The following is a 20706-nucleotide window of genomic DNA, read 5'->3' as shown; positions in this document are numbered from 1 at the left end:
TAGCATTGGGGGTGGTCTGCTGCGACTAGTTGCAGTGGCACTCAGCTTAGCCACGGCAGTGATGACAGGTCCTTTGGTTTCCAGCATCCGGGACAACATGTTGTATGTGGAATTCCACAGAGTTCCCCTTGAATTCCCCTTGAGACGCAGTTCTGCATACCCCATCACTTTCTGTGTTTCCTTCAGTTTTGTTGCTGCATTTGAGCTTCTGTGCATGAACTCAACAATGGCCTTGACCTTGGCCACTGTTGGTTTAATGGCAGCAATGCCACAATTCACAATGACATTCAGAGTGTGAGCAAAGCATGACAAATAGGGCCACTTTGCGAACTCGATGGCCTTTTTAACGTTGGCAGCAGCATTGTCAGAAACACAGGCAGCGATTTTCTGTTCAATGTTCCACTCCTGTGCAACCCGCAAAAGTTCCTTTCCCAGACTCTCATGTGAGTGTCTCTCAGTCATCTCGAAACACTCCAACAGGTAGGAGACCATCTGAAACTCCTCATCAATGAAGTGGCACGTAACTGCCATAAAGGACTTGGTTGTTCCAGATGTCCAGCAGTCTGTAGTTAGACACACTGCTTCAGCTTTATCCACACTTGCCTGTACCGTGGCTTTCGTCCTCCTGTACAAATCCGGAATGATTGCTGATGCCATTGTTTCCTGGCTTGGCATGGTGTAGTTGGGATTCAGATACATTATCAAGCGACGAAATGCCTTGTCGTCAACAATTGAAAAGGGTTGGGAACCAGCTGCGATGAATTCTACCAGACGATCATCAGTTTTCTTTTGCGCCAGTGCCTCTAATGGCCTTGTCACAAAGTTTGTGAGGGTTGTTTGAGCTCCTTTTGCTCTCAATGCCTTGGGCATTGTACCAGGTGTAGCAGCAGCAGGAGGACTGGCATCATGGGTGGTGCTGGCTGTAGACGGAGGGGCACTCGCCCTGGAAGTGCGGCTGGTCTCCTTGGTGTGCTCTTGCCTTCTTGCTTCTGCCAGGTGAATCACACCTATATGCTTGAGTCTTAGATGCCTGGAAAGGTTAGTTGTGGACCCGCCGCTCACTGAAATGCTTCTCCTGCATAGTAAGCATGTTGCATGGTCTTTCTGTCCTTCGTCCTTAAAATGCTGCCAGGCAGGACTCCTCTTTCTGTTTGATAATCTATCACTCATGTTGACTGGAAGCTCTTGCAACTAAACACAATCAAACATAATTTAAAATTACGTTAGTGTATTTACTAGAGTACTGTACTGAAGTTATTTTGTTTTGAGACCTGCACTTGACTTCGATAGCCCAATATTTTTGTTGTTAATACATTTCCAAGTCAAACACTTTAGTTTTGACTTGGTTAAGGGAATTGATTGATTGATTGAATACTTTATTTAGAAAGACATGGTAACAGTACATGGAAGTACAATTCACAATACAAGGTCCTCTAAACTGGATCATAAAAGCTCATAAAAGCACTTGGCTTACACTCAAATCATGATGACATTTAAGGAACATTATGAAGTAACTATTTCAGCTGGTGAAAGTAGCAGATCTGTGAGCTTGTAGATCTGTTACTTTCACTATTATTGTTCACACACACACACACACACACACACACACACACACACACACACACACACACACACACACACACACAGAGAGAGACACAGTTATTATCATCAGTGTGGTGGTCAGTCAGGTCAACAGCAGTTGGGTTAAACAAAAACACAATCAAACATAATTAAAACATATTAAATGCATGTAGAGTACTGAACTGAAGTTATTTTGTTTTGTGTAACTGTACTTTACTTGAGTAGTTTTGACTCCACTACATTTATAAGGGTACATCATTAATTAATCAGTTATTATTAGGCTTCCTTAGGCTACATTAATTTATTTAGGTATGACAGGAATAGCTTTGAAGGCACTGTATTTTATTTACCTCTCTGTTACTAGGGAACTAGGGGACTTTTCCAAGCGTGTCTGTATTCAGTGTATTGCAAGGTAACTTAATGTTGTGAATGAATAGTAGCCTTGGCATTTTATGTTTATCTTTAATTCATTCTGAAACGTGTTAATTGACCATCACCTGACGATCATTACCTGTCTTTTGTCATCTTTTTTTCTTTCATAGTTGAATGTAGTGCTATCTGACAACCATTACCTGTCCATTGTAAACTAAATTAGATGTGTGGTGCCACGCATCTAATTTAGTGTGTGTGTGTGTGTGTGTGTGTGTGTGTGTGTGTGTGTGTGTGTGTGTGTGTGTGTGTGTGTGTGTGTGTGTGTGTGTGTGTGTGTGTGTGTGTGTGTGTGTGTGTGTGTGTGTGTGTGTGTGTGTGTGTGTGTGTGTGTGTGTGTAGTGTGGTGGAAAAAGTACTCAAATTCTTTAGTTAAGTGAAAGTATCGATACTGCAATATAGAAATACTCTTGTTACAAGAAAAAGTTCAGACTTAAAAACTTACTTTACGAGTAAAAGTACAAAAGTATTGGTATCAAAATGTTCTTAAAGTACCAAAAGTAAAAGCTATAACAAAAATGTTATAGCAGATATACAAGCTCACAACTATTACACTATCACAAACAGCTATTTTCAAATAGCCTAGGTATAAAATAGGACTAAAGTGGTAAATGTATGTTTTATAATGTCATACTTTATATCTGCAAAGTAACTAGTAACTAAAGTTTTCAAATAATTGTAGTGGAGTAGAAGTAAAAGTACTGAAAACTGGAAATACTCCAGTAAAGTAAAAGTACCTAAAAATTGTACTTAAGTACAGTACTTGAGTAAATGTACTTAGTTACTTTACACCACTGGTGTCTGTGTGTGAACAATACCACTAATAGTGAAAATAACAGATCTACAATCTCACAGATCTGCTATTTTCACCAGCTGAAATAATTACTTCATAACCCGAGTCAAAACTAAAGTGTTTGACTTAGAAATGTACCAACAGCAAAAATGGGCTAGTCTTGGGCTATCGAAGTCAAGTGTAGGTCTCAAAACAAAATAACTTCAGTACAGTACTCTAGTAAATACACTTAGCAAAACACTCTAGCAATGAGTACTATCTGAATATAGAGCTATTTAACACTTATTTTAACCAAAGTAAATCACTTGCCCTACCTTTTATATTATGTTTGATTTAGTTTGATTTTAGTTTGTCTTCTGTTTTACAGTGAGTTTAGTGTTAAATGCAATTTGTCCTTCCTTATAAATGTTGAATCTAATTGTCCTTAAAGCCAGTAGCCTTTCATATTTCACTACAGGTGCTAATTGCTATCGTCCGTGGTGTCGATGTGGTGCTATCTGACGACCATTACCTGTCCATTGTAACCTAAATTAGATGTGTGGCGCCACGCATCTCATTTAGTTTATTTCTTTCATACCTAAATGTGTACTACTAACTGGTCACTACCTGTCTTTTGTCCAGGAACAATGATTACAACAGTAGTTGTTTATTTCAATTCAAATTGCAATGCATGTCCACTGTCTCAGACAGACAGCCTGTATGTCAGGGGAAGCCCACGCCCTCCTTAAGCACTGTAGGCCAAATCGTTGAAAAGCTGATGGTAGCCATTTTGGATTTTGGGCTCTCATGGGAGCTCAATTTGTTATTTAACCTTCATAGATGACAAATCCACTGAGAAACGGAACATCGCTCTCCACGGTCACGGAAGTATCGGAAATGACCCAACTAAAAAGTCAAAACTCAATGGAAGTGTAAAAAAAAATAGGCCAAGCACCACCTTTTGTACAGTGTAGCATTAATGCAACTGAAGATAAAGATTTTGAAGGAGGGGATACCGTGCTGAGTTTTATAATGGACTCTAACCAGTCAGCGTGAAGAAGTAGGGGGCTGAGACAGTAATACAAAGCCAGTGGCAGGCAAAATGCCATTGTGGCGTTAGCTTGGTCTGGTTCGCACACAGTATCAGTATCTCTAGATTATCTCTGGAGTCTCTGGAGTCCAAACCGTCAGATCCCCATATCTCTACAGAACACACACTCAAATGTGACACGCTGTGCATTGTTAGGTGGCATGTTTTATTCACAAGTTGGTTATACCATTCATCGTTAATAATTTCCAGTATAAAAAAAGATACTTGGAGCCCTCACTCATGCAAAGGAAACAAAAACAAGTTTGATCATGCTACACAGGTCCTACATCTGAAATCATTGCTTAGGAAGTGAGATCTAATGTTTTTTTATGGATAAACTCCATGACCACCATTTGCTCATCTTGTTCATTTGTGCTATGGAAACACTTCATTTAGTGTCCTAGTGTGCATATTTTTGTGGAATTAACCCATCAGATTGATTAGTACCCCATTTGACATCGTTGTTGTGGCTTCTAATGGATACCTTCACTGTAGAGGTGCATGAGTCTTAACTCTTTCAGGCCGAGAAAGCATCTGCGTCATTTTAAGATATCTTTGGGCTATTCAAAAATAGCAGATCGAAAAAATCTGAGCAAATTGCAGATCTACAAGCTCCGAGTGCCTATGAGCTTGTAGATCTGCTATTTTGGGGGGGAAAATGTGTGCAAATCTTTGAATATGTATTTTTTAAAGCAAACATTTTTAACTCAAATCTTTGCTTCTGGGGGTACTACACGTCTTCTAAATCCTAACCGTAAAAAAGCTCAACAAAAAAAACAAAAAAAACAAGCTCATAGCGCGGCACTCGGTGCTGCGCTATGAGCTTGTATATCTGCTATTTTTTGAATAGCCAAAGAAATCTAAAAATGACACAAATGCGTTCCAGGTCTTAATGGGTTAAATTCCAGAGAATTACAGAGGGTGGTTGATATGTTTATAGAGGGTGACTACAGCATGACATTACCATTAGGCTCTGGCAGATTGGAAACAATCTGTTAAGAGTCAATCTCAGGGACGTGCTGGGCACTGGGAAATTTGGGACAATTCCAGAAAGGCCTCTCCATTCCAGGCCGACCAGGCCGGCCTTAAAAAAGAAAACGGCCGACATTAAGAACCGGACGGCCGGCCGTTTAAAAAAAATCCGGGCCTCTCTATCTGAGATTCCCAGGCTGAATTAGGGGCCCAGCACGTCCCTGTACACAGGTTACAGGTTAAACTGCATGCTACACAGGTTACAGGTTAAACTGCATGCTACACAGGTTACATGTTAAACTGCATGCTACACAGGTTACATGCTAAACTGTATGCTACACAGGTTACATGTTAAACTGCATGCTACACAGGTTACATGCTAAACTGTATGCTACACAGGTTACATGTTAAACTGCATGCTACACAGGTTACATGCTAAACTGTATGCTACACGGGTTACATGCTAAACTGTATGCTACACAGGTTACATGCTAAACTGTATGCTACACAGGTTACATGTTAAACTGCATGCTACACAGGTTACATGCTAAACTGTATGCTACACAGGTTACATGCTAAACTGTATGCTACACAGGTTACATGCTAAACTGTATGCTACACAGGTTACATGTTAAACTGCATGCTACACAGGTTACATGCTAAACTGTATGCTACACAGGTTACATGTTAAACTGCATGCTACACAGGTTACATGTTAAACTGTATGCTACACAGGTTACATGTTAAACTGTATGCTACACAGGTTACATGTTAAACTGTATGCTACACAGGTTACATGTTAAACTGTATGCTACACAGGTTACATGTTAAACTGGGCCGCCAGTTGCCCATGTATGGAGTCACTCGTAACATTGCCAAAGACATTAGTGCTGAATTGTCAGATGTCATGAAAGCTGTGAAGAAGCTGTGAAGAACACCCTGCTCTACTTCACCATCTTGAGGTTGACACAGAACAGTGTTCTCACGCATGTTGAAGTACTATGTATCTAGTCAGGTGTTTTTACTTCTCCAAAACTGCACAGAGCTGGCTGACCATTTCAATGACGATGTCTGGGTTGTGAGCTGAACAGAATTTTAAAGTTCTATGCAAGGCCACAATGCACACGCCATTCACGTTTCTGTATGACAGAATGGAAAGCATTCTAAAAAATCTTCATCTTCATCTCTCTATCAGCTAGGGGGTCCTTGACCTGAAAAACGTTGAAGACCCATCTACATAAAAGCGGAAATACGTCATCCAGGCGCACAAACCTACCCAACTATACCCCCAACCCTGTGAGACCGTGTTGGTGTTAAGGACAGTAGCAATTTAGGCAACATAAGTTAAACCAGTCTAGCAAAAGAGTACATACTTCATATAATTACAAATATGAACGATAATGATTCATAGATAAGCCCTAATAAAAAGCCCGTCAACAGAACCTACTGTAGCAAGTTCACACTTTTGAGTGTTACTTGCATAGTCTAAATGTAAACCACACTTAACACCCACATATGTCTGAGAAACGTTTACATTTCCTTCTTCTGCTGCGTGTTTTTAAAAGTGTTGCATAGCGAGTGCTGACAACTTAATTTGCTATTTTTGTGCCTTTTATACTTGGAGACTGCCATACTCAACTAAAACGTTTTCAGTGTTTTCAAACAAAGCGACCTAACCTACATTGTATTGAATGAGAGCAGGGTGGAGAGCAACTGTGGTTCAGCCATACCGATATTTAAATAAGAGAAGGGCAATTGCTCCTGTGAAAGCAAACAGGCAGGTGCTCAAGCTCTGGTTGGATCCTATGTGTGCACAGGTTACAGGTTAAACTGCATGCTAGACAGGTTACAGGTTAAACTGCATGCTACACAGGTTACAGGTTAAACTTCATGCTATAGGTTACAGGTTAAACTGCATGCTACACAGGTTACAGGTTAAACTGTATGCTACACAGGTTACATGTTAAACTGCATGCTACACAGGTCACGTTAAACTGTATGTACAGGTTAAACTGCATGCTACACAGGTTACACTGCATGCTACACAGGTCACGTTAAACAACAGGTTACAGGTTAAACTGTATGCTACACAGGTTACAGGTTAAACTGCATGCTACACAGGTTACATGTTAAACTGCAAAAGATCCGGGCCTCTCTATCTGAGATTCCCAGGCTGAATTAGGGGCCCAGCACGTCCCTGGTCAATCTTTAAACCGTGAATCTTCTTTGCTTTCTCTGACCTGCTGTAACCTATACGTTATCTATACGGTACCTTTCAATCCGGGAGCCACCTCTGTGCCTCATTAGTTGTTGCTATACATATAGCAACATAATTTTTTATTCATTGTTTTAGTAAGAATTTGAACGTTTTCAGAAAACTGAGGTTAGGTTTTTGAAGGCGCTTTTAAAATCGGCATCAGGTCTAAATGGGTTAAAAAGTATACCCACCGAAATCCAACACGCTCTTCCAAAACCAGGGTTTGCATCCAGGTTTAATGCTTGCTCTATCCTTTAAACACAGAATTGACAAGATCGTATCTCCACATCGGCTATGTTTGAAACATGTTCTCTTATGGGGGTCCCATAATGGGGGTCCATGACTATGTTTGAGAACCACTGACATAGACCAGAAGTCCTGTATTCAAAATGTAGGTTTACTTGAGTAAAAGTACAGAAGTATCAGCATCAAAATAATTTTTTTGCATTTTTTTTCCATAAATCAGGGCCATTGAACACCCTTTACGTCGTTGAGTTGATTAAACAATTATTGAACCAATGAAAAGTATTAAAAGGCGCTTCTGACAAAACCAGCTAACTCCATTGGATCCTCAAACTTTCTGCTAAACCAGCTAAGTCCACCAAAGGGGGGTGGAGTTAGCTGGTTTAGCTGACTCCAGGCTCCACCCCCTTTTGACCTCCAACCTCATTGTGAGCTTGGAGGTCCATTCAGCTGTTCTTATCAATGATGAACAAAACCTCCTAACTCAATTTTTTTGTCATTTCCTGAAAAATGAGCATTTTGGAGTTAGCTGGTTGCTGCCGGACAGCAGAGATATGCTTAAAGTACCAAAAGTAAAAGTACTAATTGTGCAGAATGTCCCATTTCACAAGTTCAAAATGTATGAAAAAATATTTTGAAAATGGCTGATCTACAAGCTCACAATGCGTCGCGATGCGTACACTCACTTTTGAGTACACTAAAAAGTGTACTTAAGTACAGTACTTGAGTACATAGTTACTTTACACCACTGCAAAGCAGCCTGGGTACTGTAGGTCTGTGTGTCTCCATGTAAAGGTCTTTTTTTTGCTTTATTGAATACTTCATTAACAGTTTGCACACAGAGAGCTTGTTTCCATTGTGGTTCTGTGTATTCAATTCATCAAGACATATAAAGACATTCAATACTACAAGAAATCATCAATACTAGGAGCAAAAATATATAATATTTACAGATAATTATTTATTTTGTCAAGCTAGAAGACTTGTCCAGTTGTAAATTGGTGTAAATTGGTGTTCTTTTATGATGCTTTTGAAGGTCCAGGAATTGCATGTTATAAAATACAGTATAACTGTCAAGCACACAATACATTTCAAAATACTGATCATCATCTACAAAGCCCTCAACAACCAGGCCCCCCGTTACCTCTCTGAACTCATCCAACCCCCCCCCCCTCCCGCTCCCTTATAGGTCAGGTGATGCCAACCTCCTGGACACCCTGGTCCCTAAGGCGATATATGTAAGTGCACAGTCTTTGGGGAGCCTCGCCCGCGGGCGGGGACTTCTTTCTTCTACAATAGAAGAGTTAGGACGTCACATTCTAATACAGCCCAAATACCCAATCTCAGCACCGGCCTCAGTGGCGCACCTCGCTAATCATTAGACTCCCAATCCACTACCACTGGGAGTCTGGGATCCCTGTGGAGCTCACTCCCAGCTCACATCAGAGCTGCCCCCCCCCTCCCACCCTCACCACGTTTAAAACCACACTCAAAGCCCACCTTTTCAGACTTGCATTCCCAACCTAATCCCCCCTTTTTACCTTTATATCTATAGTTTTTTACTTTTTTTTCTATTTTTTTCCTAATAAAGTAGTTTTTATTGTCTTTTCTGTTTTGTAAAGCGACTTTGAGTACTCAGAAAAGCGTTATATAAATTGTATGTATTATTATCAGTGGTGGACAGTAACGGAGTAAATGTGCTTGAGTACGGTACTGTACTTAAGTACAGATTCTGAGGATCTGTACTTTACTTGAGTATTAGATTTTTTAATACTTATTACTCTTACTTGAGTACATTTCCAAGACAAATATTTTACTTTTACTCGAGTACATTTATAGGATGGCTGTAAAGTACTGAGTACTTTTAAGCCCACTCCACACCAATGTTTCGCCATGCAACTATTTGCAACTCCTTGCAGGCATGCAATGCTCATTTGGTATGTTCTTGCACTCTATTTCAATGACGTGACGCGCACGTCGCTTAACACCTACACTGCAAGTCACACAATGGACAATTGATATGCATCTAGGCTTATTCCTATGTTAATTCGCTAGGTGTGAGTTGAAAACTTTGTTGAGGTGCGAATTTAAAGTAGTTTTAAATCTATGCGTGTGCCTGAGTGTGCTCCTGGTCAAATAGGTTCCGGCACGGCGTGCAAGGCCGTCCAGTGAGCATTGCACCCCTGACTCCTTGCAACATGCAACTACTTGCAAACATTATCCCCAATGTCAGTTGCAAGGAGTTGCATTGTTTGGTTGACCTTAAAACGGTTTTGTTGCAAGGAGTTGCGACTAGTTGCATGGTGCGGTTTGGCCTTTAGGTTGGCTGTTTTTTGTTTTCTTCCCTAAAATGCAATTGGCCACACTTCTGCTCTCACACTAGCCGCGTTTCTGACTTCCCCCTCCGCTCTCCTCTTTGTTACATCTTGTATGGGTGTATAGGAGTAAAATTATTTAGTTCTGATTCCTCAGTATTTTCTATGTTTTTATAGGTTTTTCAGCTTTGTATAACGTAGTGGTTCTACAAGCAAGCACGTCAGTGCATGTAGTGCAGGTGGTTACAGAGAGTTACAGTACTTCTCTCTAACAAGAGTTACAAGATCCTATAAATTCATTGTGAAAACATTACAGCAATTCATTGACATAAAAATTAAGAAATGTACTTCTGCTTTTACTTGTACTTCAAAGCATGTACTTTTGAATACTTAACTCATTGAGTGCCATTGACGAGTTTCACGTGTTTTGCCGCTATGGCGCAACGTGCCAATGACGTGTTTGGCGTGGTTTTTTTTTGTGTTTTTTTAATGTTCAGAACCCAAGATATAATTATCTGAAGATTTGCAGCTTCATCCACTCCTTGTTTAACTTATAACTGAAAAAGTCTGTATCTCGCTTCCTAAGCACTTTTTTTTTACTTTGAAAAAATCTCTGGCACTGGGACAACATAGCCAGAAATAATTCTGGCACTCGGTGAGTTAAGTATATTTAAAAGCAATTACTTTTTTACTCTTACTTGAGTAACATTTTGAGCCTCCGCCCAAGTGGAGCTTACTATGAAACAGTGCTCGGGTTGTGTGTGTGTGTCTCTGTCCGTGTCTCTGTCCGTGTGTGTCTCTGTGGTGCACTGCCTGTGTGCAGCCGCGCCCCCATGTGACTCACGCTCTCATTGGCTCGCGCCCCCATGTGACTCACGCTCGCCTGCACTGCCTGTGTGCAGCCGCCAGAGTGCGCCAGAGTGCACTACAGTGTGGCTGAAATATAACAGCTACAGTCAAGCTGCGTTCGCTTCCAGCGTTCGCGCGTCTTACTTGTTACTATGACTTACTTAACTTGGCAAAGCAGATCACGGAGCTGCACTTCCATCTAACCTTATCAATGAAGTTGAGAGAAACATCACTTCTCACAGATCCACGTTGCTATTTGTGAACAGATCATATTCACCCATCTTCCATCCGAGTGCCCAGAGTATGCACAGTCCCTGTCTGTTGTATTGCCAGGCTGTCCACTGTCCCAGAACCTGTAGAGAAAACAAAATGATGTATTTTAACCTATCCACTCATTCATTCACATACAGAGACTTTGATATAATTATAATAGAACAACTAATAAAATGTCTCACTGTGTTGCCAGTGGTGTTCCATCCATCCATGTCCATTTGACACCAGTGGTTTTCAGACCAATCCAATATCTTCCCCAAAGGCTCAATCCTCTGATGAATTCCTGATCATTGGACAATGATTGAACCATAATTAGTTTTCTCCGATACATTCAGGTTTTTACTATAATCATGGAATTACAACACATGCATCTATATGTGGATGATGAACACAGGCTGGGCAGTGGACACACACACACACACACACGCACACACATGTGCGCGCACACACACACACACACACACACACACACACACACACACACACACACACACACACACACACACACACAGATACACTAACCTGTTCTTCTTCACTGTTAATGATCACCAGATCAGCTCCTGTCTTCAGACACTGAACTCTACTTTCCTCCCAGGTTTTCTTTTCAGTAGATCTGGAATAACAGCTGCATCCAAACTTCTTCCATCCACTGGGACACGACTTGACTAAACATTAAACACAAGTTTTATTGATTCAATGCACTTATAATCATTCTAATACATACTGTAATTATAATGATAGTAGTGAATTAATTGACTAAACCCGAGTATGAAATGACCTGAGAGCATAATGGTGAGGTTTTAGGTTTGCTAACCAAAATATGGTGATGTAGATAAACCAACAATGATTTAAATATCAATAATTATACACTAATTAAATTTCTTCCAAAATGTTAGTATGACCTCTCTCAGTCTCACCTGCTGTCTCTCTCTTAAGCTGCTTTACTTCTGTGTCTAACTGTGTTCTCTCCATGGTCAGGTTGATGTTGTTGATCTCTAACAGGTTTTTCTCCACAGTCAGGTTTTTATATTTGGTCAGAAACAGATTTCTCTCCAGGGTCAGGTTGTTCAGTAACTGGTCATTGGCTGGGTTACCTGCAGAGGCTAAAAAAGGTGATGATGATGATTATAAACACTGTTGCTACGGTTCATGATGAGGGGAAGCATCTAGATGTCTAATACTGTACATTTGTGTATAACCAGATGCTAGTGTACTAGCCCCAGACAAGACCCGGCCAAAACAACTCTGCCAATCGGGCTCAGCTCTATTGGCATGGTCGGTTGTGTGTCGGTTTGCCGGGTGGGAGATTGGGATTCGATCCCAGCTCGACTTAAATCATTACAGTAGCGTGTGGATGATATGAGTGTAGGTCGTAAGATAAATATGTTTACACATTCATTTGTAACACCGGGAGCCCTAGACATTAAAATGATGCCATAGATAATTGTATTTTTATAGATTGACATAACACATTATTTATTAACACCACTTTCTTCCACATACAGTACTTTGCATATGTAATCAATGATACACACAAAAAGACTGCACAGTAGAAACTGTTAGAATTTGGTTAAACAGATTAATCAAGGTTTTCATTAATGCTGTAGTGGTCTTCAGTGACAATTTGACAAACTCCCTGAGTGAGTGATGTGGTAGTTTTAGATCTACTCACGTTGTACAGCCTGGCCGATGATGACAGCCATCAGGATAAGACACAACATTCCCAGACACACAGAAACCATTCTGAGAGGGTTTTTCCGTGTGTTAGAGCTCTGTCCTGTAATGGAATGAACAACTATAGGTGTGCAGAGACTAAGACACAGAAACAAAACTAAAACCCTGCTAGCTACACCTGACCAAAGTACTTTGCACTGACCAACATATTCCATGAAACACATTTACACATCAAAGGAACGACACTGAAGCATATTAACTTCTTTGTTTTGTGTTTTGTGTCCAATGAGCACTTCTCCCATTCTCAACCTATCTTCATATAATTGGTCCTCACTAAAGCTCATTATAAGATGCTACAACAATTCACAACGTTGTCCAACTCACTCAGAACTTGTCTTCCTGCTGTGTTGTCTCTCATGTCCTCCTGTGGTCCAGAGACAATGTCGTCCACTCTCTCATAGACAATGTTGTCTACACTGTCATAGATGATGTTGTCCACTACGATCTGATCCATCTCTCCACTGATGTCCTCAGTGTCCCCTCTTTGTCCTCTATCTCTTTGTCTCTCCTTCTTTATCAAGTCTGACATGACATTTCTATCTGTAGACATTGTACAAAGATTAGACGCTTGGAAAGTAACACAAATAATAAGTGTCTGTTATATTCCTCTCCTGCCTTGATTAGCTGGTATAGAAAATAACACTTTATGTTATGTGACAGACAGAACATGTGACCATGTCTGTCTGGTAGCTGGTTAGCCCAATAGCAGCAAGGAGGAACATGACAGAAATCCACAAACACCCACATCCGTCTATACACACACACACACACACACACACACACACTCACTCACTCACTCACTCACTCACACACACACACACACACACACACACACACACACACACACACACACACACACACACACACACACACACACACACACACACACACACACACACACACACACACACACACACACACACACACACACACACACACACACACACACACACACACACACACACACACAATGCTTGTGGTCAAGCATTTGGCAACCCTGACTTGGCACTCACTGTAGAATACAAAACAGGAAGTTTAACCCTTTTTTTTTCTTAATTAGGAACGCTTCACAAATTTGCGTGTCATCCCTAATTAATGTTCTACAAATGTCATTAAAATTACAACATTGTTATCTTCACACATCATTTTCATTTGGATGAAATGCGAGTCCTGTGTGTCACTGTAGTTCCAGTTGCACATCAGGTTTCTCTAAATCTAAAGATATTATCAAAGTATTCTATGTCACCCCTGGACCTGCATCACGACACCCTAAGGTGCTGCTGCACCCACTTTGAGAACCACTGCTATAACAGGCAGGACTGGGTTGTACCAGCTGCTCATAAATACATTGCTAAGCTCATGTGTAAAAAGTCCTTGCTAACTTCCTAACCACTGGTTAGTTTATAACTAGTGATTTAACTAGAGTTAGCTTCCCTGACCCATCCTTTGCCTCTCAGTCCTTTAACACGGCAATGCATGAAGAGTCAAGAGAGTGGTTTTAAGGATTGAATTCAGACACTTAGAATGTTTTTAGTTGCCTACAGCTTTTCCTTTTATATGGTTGGACTCTGCAGTTTGTAGACCTTTACAGTCTGTGACAATTAATGTTTAGGATCATATTTGAGATATGAAAACTTTAAGGCCTGTACTGTCTGATACTGACTTTTGAATACTGCAGATATATAGGGCCAGCAGCTCAGTGTTTTATTTCATCTTTATCCGTGGTGTAAAGTAACTAAGTACATTTACTCAAGTACTGTACTTAATAAAAATGTTGAGGTAATTTTACTTTACTGGAGTATTTCCAAATTTCAATACTTTTACTTCTACTCCACTACATCTCTGAGGAAAATATTGTACTTTTACTTCACTACAATTATTTGAAAACTTTAGTTACTAGTTACTTTGCAGATATAAATGATTACATTATAAAACACACATTAACCACTTTACCACCGTTTTATTAGCCTGACACTCAGCCTGAATTTTCATTTCGTTTCACTCCATTATTCAGTCTGAAAGCCCTCTCAGTGCAGTCGTTTTCTGAGATGGGGGCGTGGCCAAAGTTGGACTCTTTGGCGATTGGTTCATACTGGATTATCCCGATCCCGATTCGTCGTACAGATTTTCAACCGAGAAAAGCCCGCCTTCGACAGCGTCACCAGACCCTGAATGCGAGGCTAGCGATTCAGGGGGTGGAGCCAGGCTACCGTTTCATATCTAGGCTATTTGAAAATAGCCGGTCTACAAGCTCACAACGCGTCGCATCGCGACGAGTTGTGAGCTTGTAGATCTGCTATTTTCAAACATTTTAGTACTTTTACTTTTGGTACTTTAAGTACATTTTGATACCAATACTTTTGTACTTTTACTCAAGTACATTTTTAATTCCGGACTTTTACTTAAAGGTTTAATGACATTCACTTTTACACCACATTCAAAGTCTTTGTCCTGGTCCTTCAAAAGTGTACAAAAAGTTTTAAGTGAAAATTCCATTCCAGTGATCCATGGCAGGTGTTTTTCTCTCACATTTCTAAAGCCTTTTCAACTGCAATGAAAAAAGAAATCTTTGCCTGCGGGTGTCGCTGGTGAGGGATTTTGCCTGTCAATCATCGCCTCTGCTCCGCCCCCCCCAAAGGAAAGGATAGCGGAGGGGAGGGGCGAGGAGGAGAGTGGGCGGGATTAATCGACTGTGACCTCACTGTCGAAGGGCCAAGCTCAGATTACTTTTCAGCCTAATTATTCAGAAAACCCCAGACCACAGAAAATCCACTGAATGTTCTAAGTTCAGGTTTTTTGGGTGTAATTGAGGGCATAAAACCCCAAATAAAACATTGAAAGTAAAAAAAGTGAAAATGAATGTCATGATACCTTTAACAGAGTACTTCTACATTGCAGTATTGATACTTTTACTTAAGTAAAACATTTGAGTACTTTTTCCACCACTGCTCCTTGAATGCCTACTGTGTTTTTTCCGAAATGTTGGAATAGATGAGATGATGTATTGCAGTCAGCATAGGAGAGCCACCAGACTCTGTCTTATGTAAAAGTCATATAATCTAAACAGTCATCTCGTAAATGTGACGACGTTTTATGTCCATGCAATGGTAATCTCTACAGTCAGTAGTGCAGTGCAGTATATCTTTGATGGAATGTAGAGAGGTAACTGTACTGTATACAGTGAGCCCTGGGTAAGGTCACAGTGTTCCCATCAGGGAAAACATTTTTTTTTAAATCGATCTGTCGTATTTAATTGAACGTGGAACAATCGCCTACATTTCTCATGTTTTTAGGCTATTAATATTACATGTTATTTTGCTGACTAGATAGCTGGGGGAGGGGACTTAGCCTGTCACCCCTCATCAACAGCACAAATTCTTAGTGTTAATTTGACCACATGATAGCATCCCTATTCTGGGGCGATCATTTGGCGAAAATTGCAGATCCACAAGACTATTTTTGGCAAAGGAATTTGGAGGGGCGCTAGTATAGACCCCTGGGGGACTCCAGTAAACAAAGCACTGTATATCTCTGCTGTCTGGCAGGAACCAGCTAACAAAATGTTCATTTTTCAGGAAATAAAAAAAAAAAAAAAAAATGGAGTTAGGAGGTTTTGTTCATCATTCATAAGAACAGCTAAATGGACCTCCAAGTTCACAATGAGGTTGGAGGTCAAAAGGGGGTGGAGCCTGGAGTCAGCAAAACTTTGAGGATTTTTTTTGAGGATCCAATGGAGTTAGCTGGTTTTGTCAGAAGCACTTTTTAATACTTTTCATTGGTTCAATATTTTTTTACCAACACACAGTAAAGGCTGTTCAATGGCCCTGATTTATGAAAAAAAATGCAATAGCGGAAAAATTGAGTTAGCTGGTTCCTGCCGGACAGCAGCGAGATATATTTTGTGGTTAACTCAGAGAGGTTACAAGGCAGCCTGCTTTATAGGAAGTGGAAGCCATGATATTGGCTGGCCTGCCCTGCATCACTAACACTTTTGACCTCTGGAGCAAAGGTCGTACTTATCACGAATTCTATTCAGTTTGCTAGTGGTAATTAACTGGTCTCTAACAGACTCCCAAAGATGATAATCTCCTACCTATTATAGATGTGCCTTTACATCTAATTGGCAGGGTGAACTGAACACAGTGTATCCATTTATGAGTGCACGTTGGCGTGCTTCATTCACACGCTTCCTTATTCTCAGATGGGTCTTGCGTGTCCTTGAGCGTGTTAGCCCATAAGTTACGTTCTCTAGCATCTCGATGAGCCATTAATAATAAATGACCACGGTGCCTGGTGGCCCGGCTGATTAGTGCGCACAGACCATACGCTCCTTGTGACCGCGAGGGTCCGAGTTTGAACCTGACATGTCTTGCTTGTCTCTCCTCTCTCTCAGTGGTGGAAAAATAACTCAAATGTTTTACTTAAGTAAAAGTATCAATAATGCAATGTGGAAGTACTCTGTTACAAGTGAAAGTCCGGAATTCAAAATTTACTTGAGTAAAAGAACAAAAGTATTGGTATCAAAATGTACTTAAAGTAAAAGTACAACAATGTTTGAAAATGGGCAGATCTACAAGTTCACAATTGAGCTTGTAGATCGGCTATTTTCAAATAGCCTTGGTATAAAATAGGGCTAAACTTTAGCCGCTAAAGTGGTTAATGTATGTTTCATAATATCATAATGTATATCTGAAATGTAACTAGTAACTAAAGTTTTTAAATAATTGTAGTGGGGTAAAAGTACAATATTTGCCTCTGAGATGTAGTAGAGTAAAAGTTGAAGTATTGGAAATGTACAAGTACCTCAAAATTGTACTTAAGTACAGTACTTAAGTAAATGTTCTTAGTTACTTTCCACCACTGTATCTGATATAAGGCATAAAAATGCTGAAAAAATAACTTAAAAGTAATAATACCACTGGTTGCCCATATAGTAGCAGTTCCTAACACAGATTAGAGCCATAATGTGCACCAACTGGGGCGACCGTAATATAAGCAGATAATATGGTACAGCATTAATAGCGTGCTATTTCTTCATTACCCGTGTGATTGTTATTGATCCGTCCGTCCCATTTCCCAGTGGTTTCTCGGTCACAGAGTGCACACACAGACCATGCTGCAATACAATACGTTGGCTTGTTGTGATACCTGTACTGTACAATAAGCTTGCGGGAAAATATCATGTGCACTGTGCCTCTGTGTTGAATTGTGGCTCGGTGCGTGTATACTGTACTGTATGTTGTTGTGATTGAAAAGGTGGGGGGATTCAGAGAGATTTTATTTAACCCATTAAGACCCGGAACACATCTGTGTCACTTTTTGATTTGAGCTAAAAAAGCATTATTTTACACTTTGCGCTATTCAAAAATAGCAGATCTACAAGCTCGTAGCGCGGCACCGAGTGCCGCGCTACGAGCTTGTAGATCTGCTATTTTTGAGAAATCGTGAAAATTTGTGCAAATCTTTGAATATATATTGTTTTAAAGGGAACATTTGTAACTCAAATCTTTGCTTCTGGAGGGTCCCTGGAACACAATATTTTGAGATGGGGGTTCGCGGCCAAATACATATCATTTTGGGGGTCCTTGACATGAAAAAGTTTGAGAACCACTGACGGCAACATAGGTTTTTTTCAACAAAAAAAAAACTTTTAGGATCTAGAAGACATTTTGTAGAATCGGTCTCTGGTCTTAATGGGTTAAGTATTTCAAAATAATGAATACGGGGATGGATGGATTGGGGGGGGGGGGGTGTTGGTGCTTATCAGAAAAGAAATGAGATCATGTCTGGCTGGCTGCTGGAGGATTGGTTTGGTCAGCAGATTCTCCCACAGTATACACATAATGCTCTGGTTGGGGCTTTGGTTTGGAATGTGATTTCTGTACGGTACCGTTTCATACATTTGCATGAATTTGAGATTAGGAAGACTCCAGCCTGATTTGTGCTCATTTGTGCAGTGATGTCACGTACCGCAGATAGCAGAAGCTACAAGCTTGTAAATAGTGTAGCTATTTTCGGTGCGTGGCACAGCATGCAGCCGAGTATAAAACAGGCATAACTTTATTATTCATTATTTTGTGAAAAAGTGTTGTGCGACATCATTTCTAAGCTAAAAGGCCGTATTTGAACCTGAAACGTGTCGATGCATGAATCCCAAAGAACATTTTTTTTAGATTTCCTCAGGCGTGTACAGTATTTCTAATCTATAGTTTGCACAGTGTGTTTGGTACTGTAGCTGTAGAGGGAGCGGCGACACACTGCTGTTAGTGAAACAATAGATTTTCAACTGAAGAACTTAACTCTCCTAAACAGCGTCAGTCCTACTGTAATATCCTCCAGCTACTCATACTTATTGATCTCTGTTTCTCCTTTTATAATGAGCTCCTCTGCCTTGTTTTGGTGCTTGTTTTCTTTTTGTCAATACTGCATTATTATTTTTTAAACTATGGATGAACAGTTCTTTGTTGATGCTTATGTTGCTTATTTTCCCCCCCATGCTTCTGTGTTTAACTCCAGGAAGCGCTAGGGGAGAATGCAGGGGTCCATGGTCCAGCAGAGGACCGGAAGGAGAAGGTCCCCAGCCCCTACCTCAGCCAGATGGTGGTTCTTACAAACAGCGGGACGCTCTATGGCCTGGCCCAACGAGTGGTGGCCACAGAGTCTCTGTAAGTGCTGTGCTCTCAAACATAACTGCAACGCATCAACAAACGTCCATGTTCTATAGTGACCACAGCTTAAAAAGGTTCCATGTCTTCCTATATCCACTTAAAGTTGAAGTGGATATAGGAAGACATGGAACATGGTTTAAAGGGATTCTAGGCAAGTTCAGAGATCAAAAACAAAATTAAAAAAACTCCACTCCCCCCCCCCTCCTCATCAGCAGTTAGTTTCCCCGACCACCAGGGGGTGACGCAGGGGGGACTTCTGAACGGGCCATGCCGAAAATAGGTTGCTTTATTCGGATACATACTACGTGTCACTGCCCGCCCCTGCCGGTTCTTTGAATTTTTATTTTTAAATAGGCTCTGTCATGATAAATTGACCACATATATGAAGGTAAACAACTAAATTCTATCCAAACGATATCTTAAAAGTAAATTCCGTGCCTCAAAAAAAGAAGTTTGAGAGCGTTTTAAAACCGAAAGTAATAAGTAAAAACAGCGCAGCAGAAAACAATGGCGGCTCGTTCCATCTTTGTCGGCTGCACTCGGTTCCATTCGGTTTCACTCGAACAGTTCACACGGACACGCACGGACGTGCACATGCGTGCCTTTCATTTACGTCCCGGATACCCGGATGTCAAAACATAAATAGTAGGGAAAATACGGATTTCAGAAAGAGGACTGTGTTTCAATGCAGGAAAACACCTCAGCATCATTATATAGTGGCTGATAGAGGGGAAAAAATGCAAAATATATATAAATATTTTTAAAATTTAGGCTTAATGTTGCCTAGAATCCCTTTAAGTCTTAAACACTATGTACTTCATTGCCCGGGGTCCCCCAAGGGTCCGTGCTGGGCCTTCACCTTTTTTCCCTCGACACCAAATCCCCTAGCCTGGTATCCAGCCTGCTTCGCTACGTTCGGCGGACTTTTTTTTCTCTCTTCGCTTCTCAGTCTGGAGAGCACCCTATTGACTCGTTTTGCAGAACTACACTGGAACTACATATGTTACGTTGGGCAACGTCGTTGCTGATTGGATGTTGTTCAAACGAATGACGAATCACAACGATCACACTGTTTTTTTTTGTCCCGCCCCGCACCACAGACCAATCAGAAGCCACGGTAGGTTTCGAAGCTTTTGGCATGTCCCGCCTCCCTTGGAGATAGGAGGATTTCCAGACTGAGAAGCGAAGAGAGAAAAAAAAGTCCGCCGAACGTAGCGAAGCAGGCTGGATACCAGGCTACAAATCCCCACCGAAAATAGCCGATCTACAATCTCACTTGTAGTTTGGCAGTTTTGGCAGACTGTTATGGCATGTACAGAATGGGGACGCTAGGGTTCATGTGGTTAGACATTTTAACTTGCATTCATGAAATGATAAAAGCTTCCAACTTAATTATCATCCTGCTAAGGTGAAATGAAGTGGAAATGCCGTTTAACAACTGATCTACTGTATATGAACTCCAAAGTGCTAAAGCTGATCAGGCACTATTCTTCTGGGGCAGATAATGAGAAATCACAAGCCGT

The 20706-nt window shown here is 40.8% G+C and overlaps 1 protein-coding gene and 1 long non-coding RNA gene across 3 annotated transcripts in view; one reads left to right on the top strand and one right to left on the bottom strand.

The window, feature by feature from the left end:
• The window catches only part of vps50 (VPS50 subunit of EARP/GARPII complex), a 192843-nt gene that overhangs the window by 147770 nt on the left and 24367 nt on the right, over positions 1-20706 (top strand). For both annotated transcript variants that reach the window (XM_080442184.1, XM_080442183.1), the window contains exon 23: positions 19032-19180. In XM_080442184.1, coding sequence (XP_080298310.1) covers positions 19032-19180 — 149 coding nt within the window. The remainder of the gene's footprint in view (positions 1-19031; positions 19181-20706) is intronic.
• Positions 10775-11424, bottom strand: LOC308095795. Its single transcript, XR_013934075.1, has 3 exons — positions 11304-11424; positions 10964-11064; positions 10775-10861 (listed from the first exon to the last, which is right to left on the bottom strand). It is a non-coding gene; the product is annotated as an uncharacterized lncRNA (long non-coding RNA).

This window comes from Gymnoscopelus braueri (genome assembly GCF_963280865.1).
Source record: "Gymnoscopelus braueri genome assembly, chromosome: 11".
NCBI classification, from domain to species: domain Eukaryota; kingdom Metazoa; phylum Chordata; class Actinopteri; order Myctophiformes; family Myctophidae; genus Gymnoscopelus; species Gymnoscopelus braueri.
Note: the sequence above shows the minus strand (reverse complement) of the source record. Positions and strands in the feature narration are given on the sequence as shown.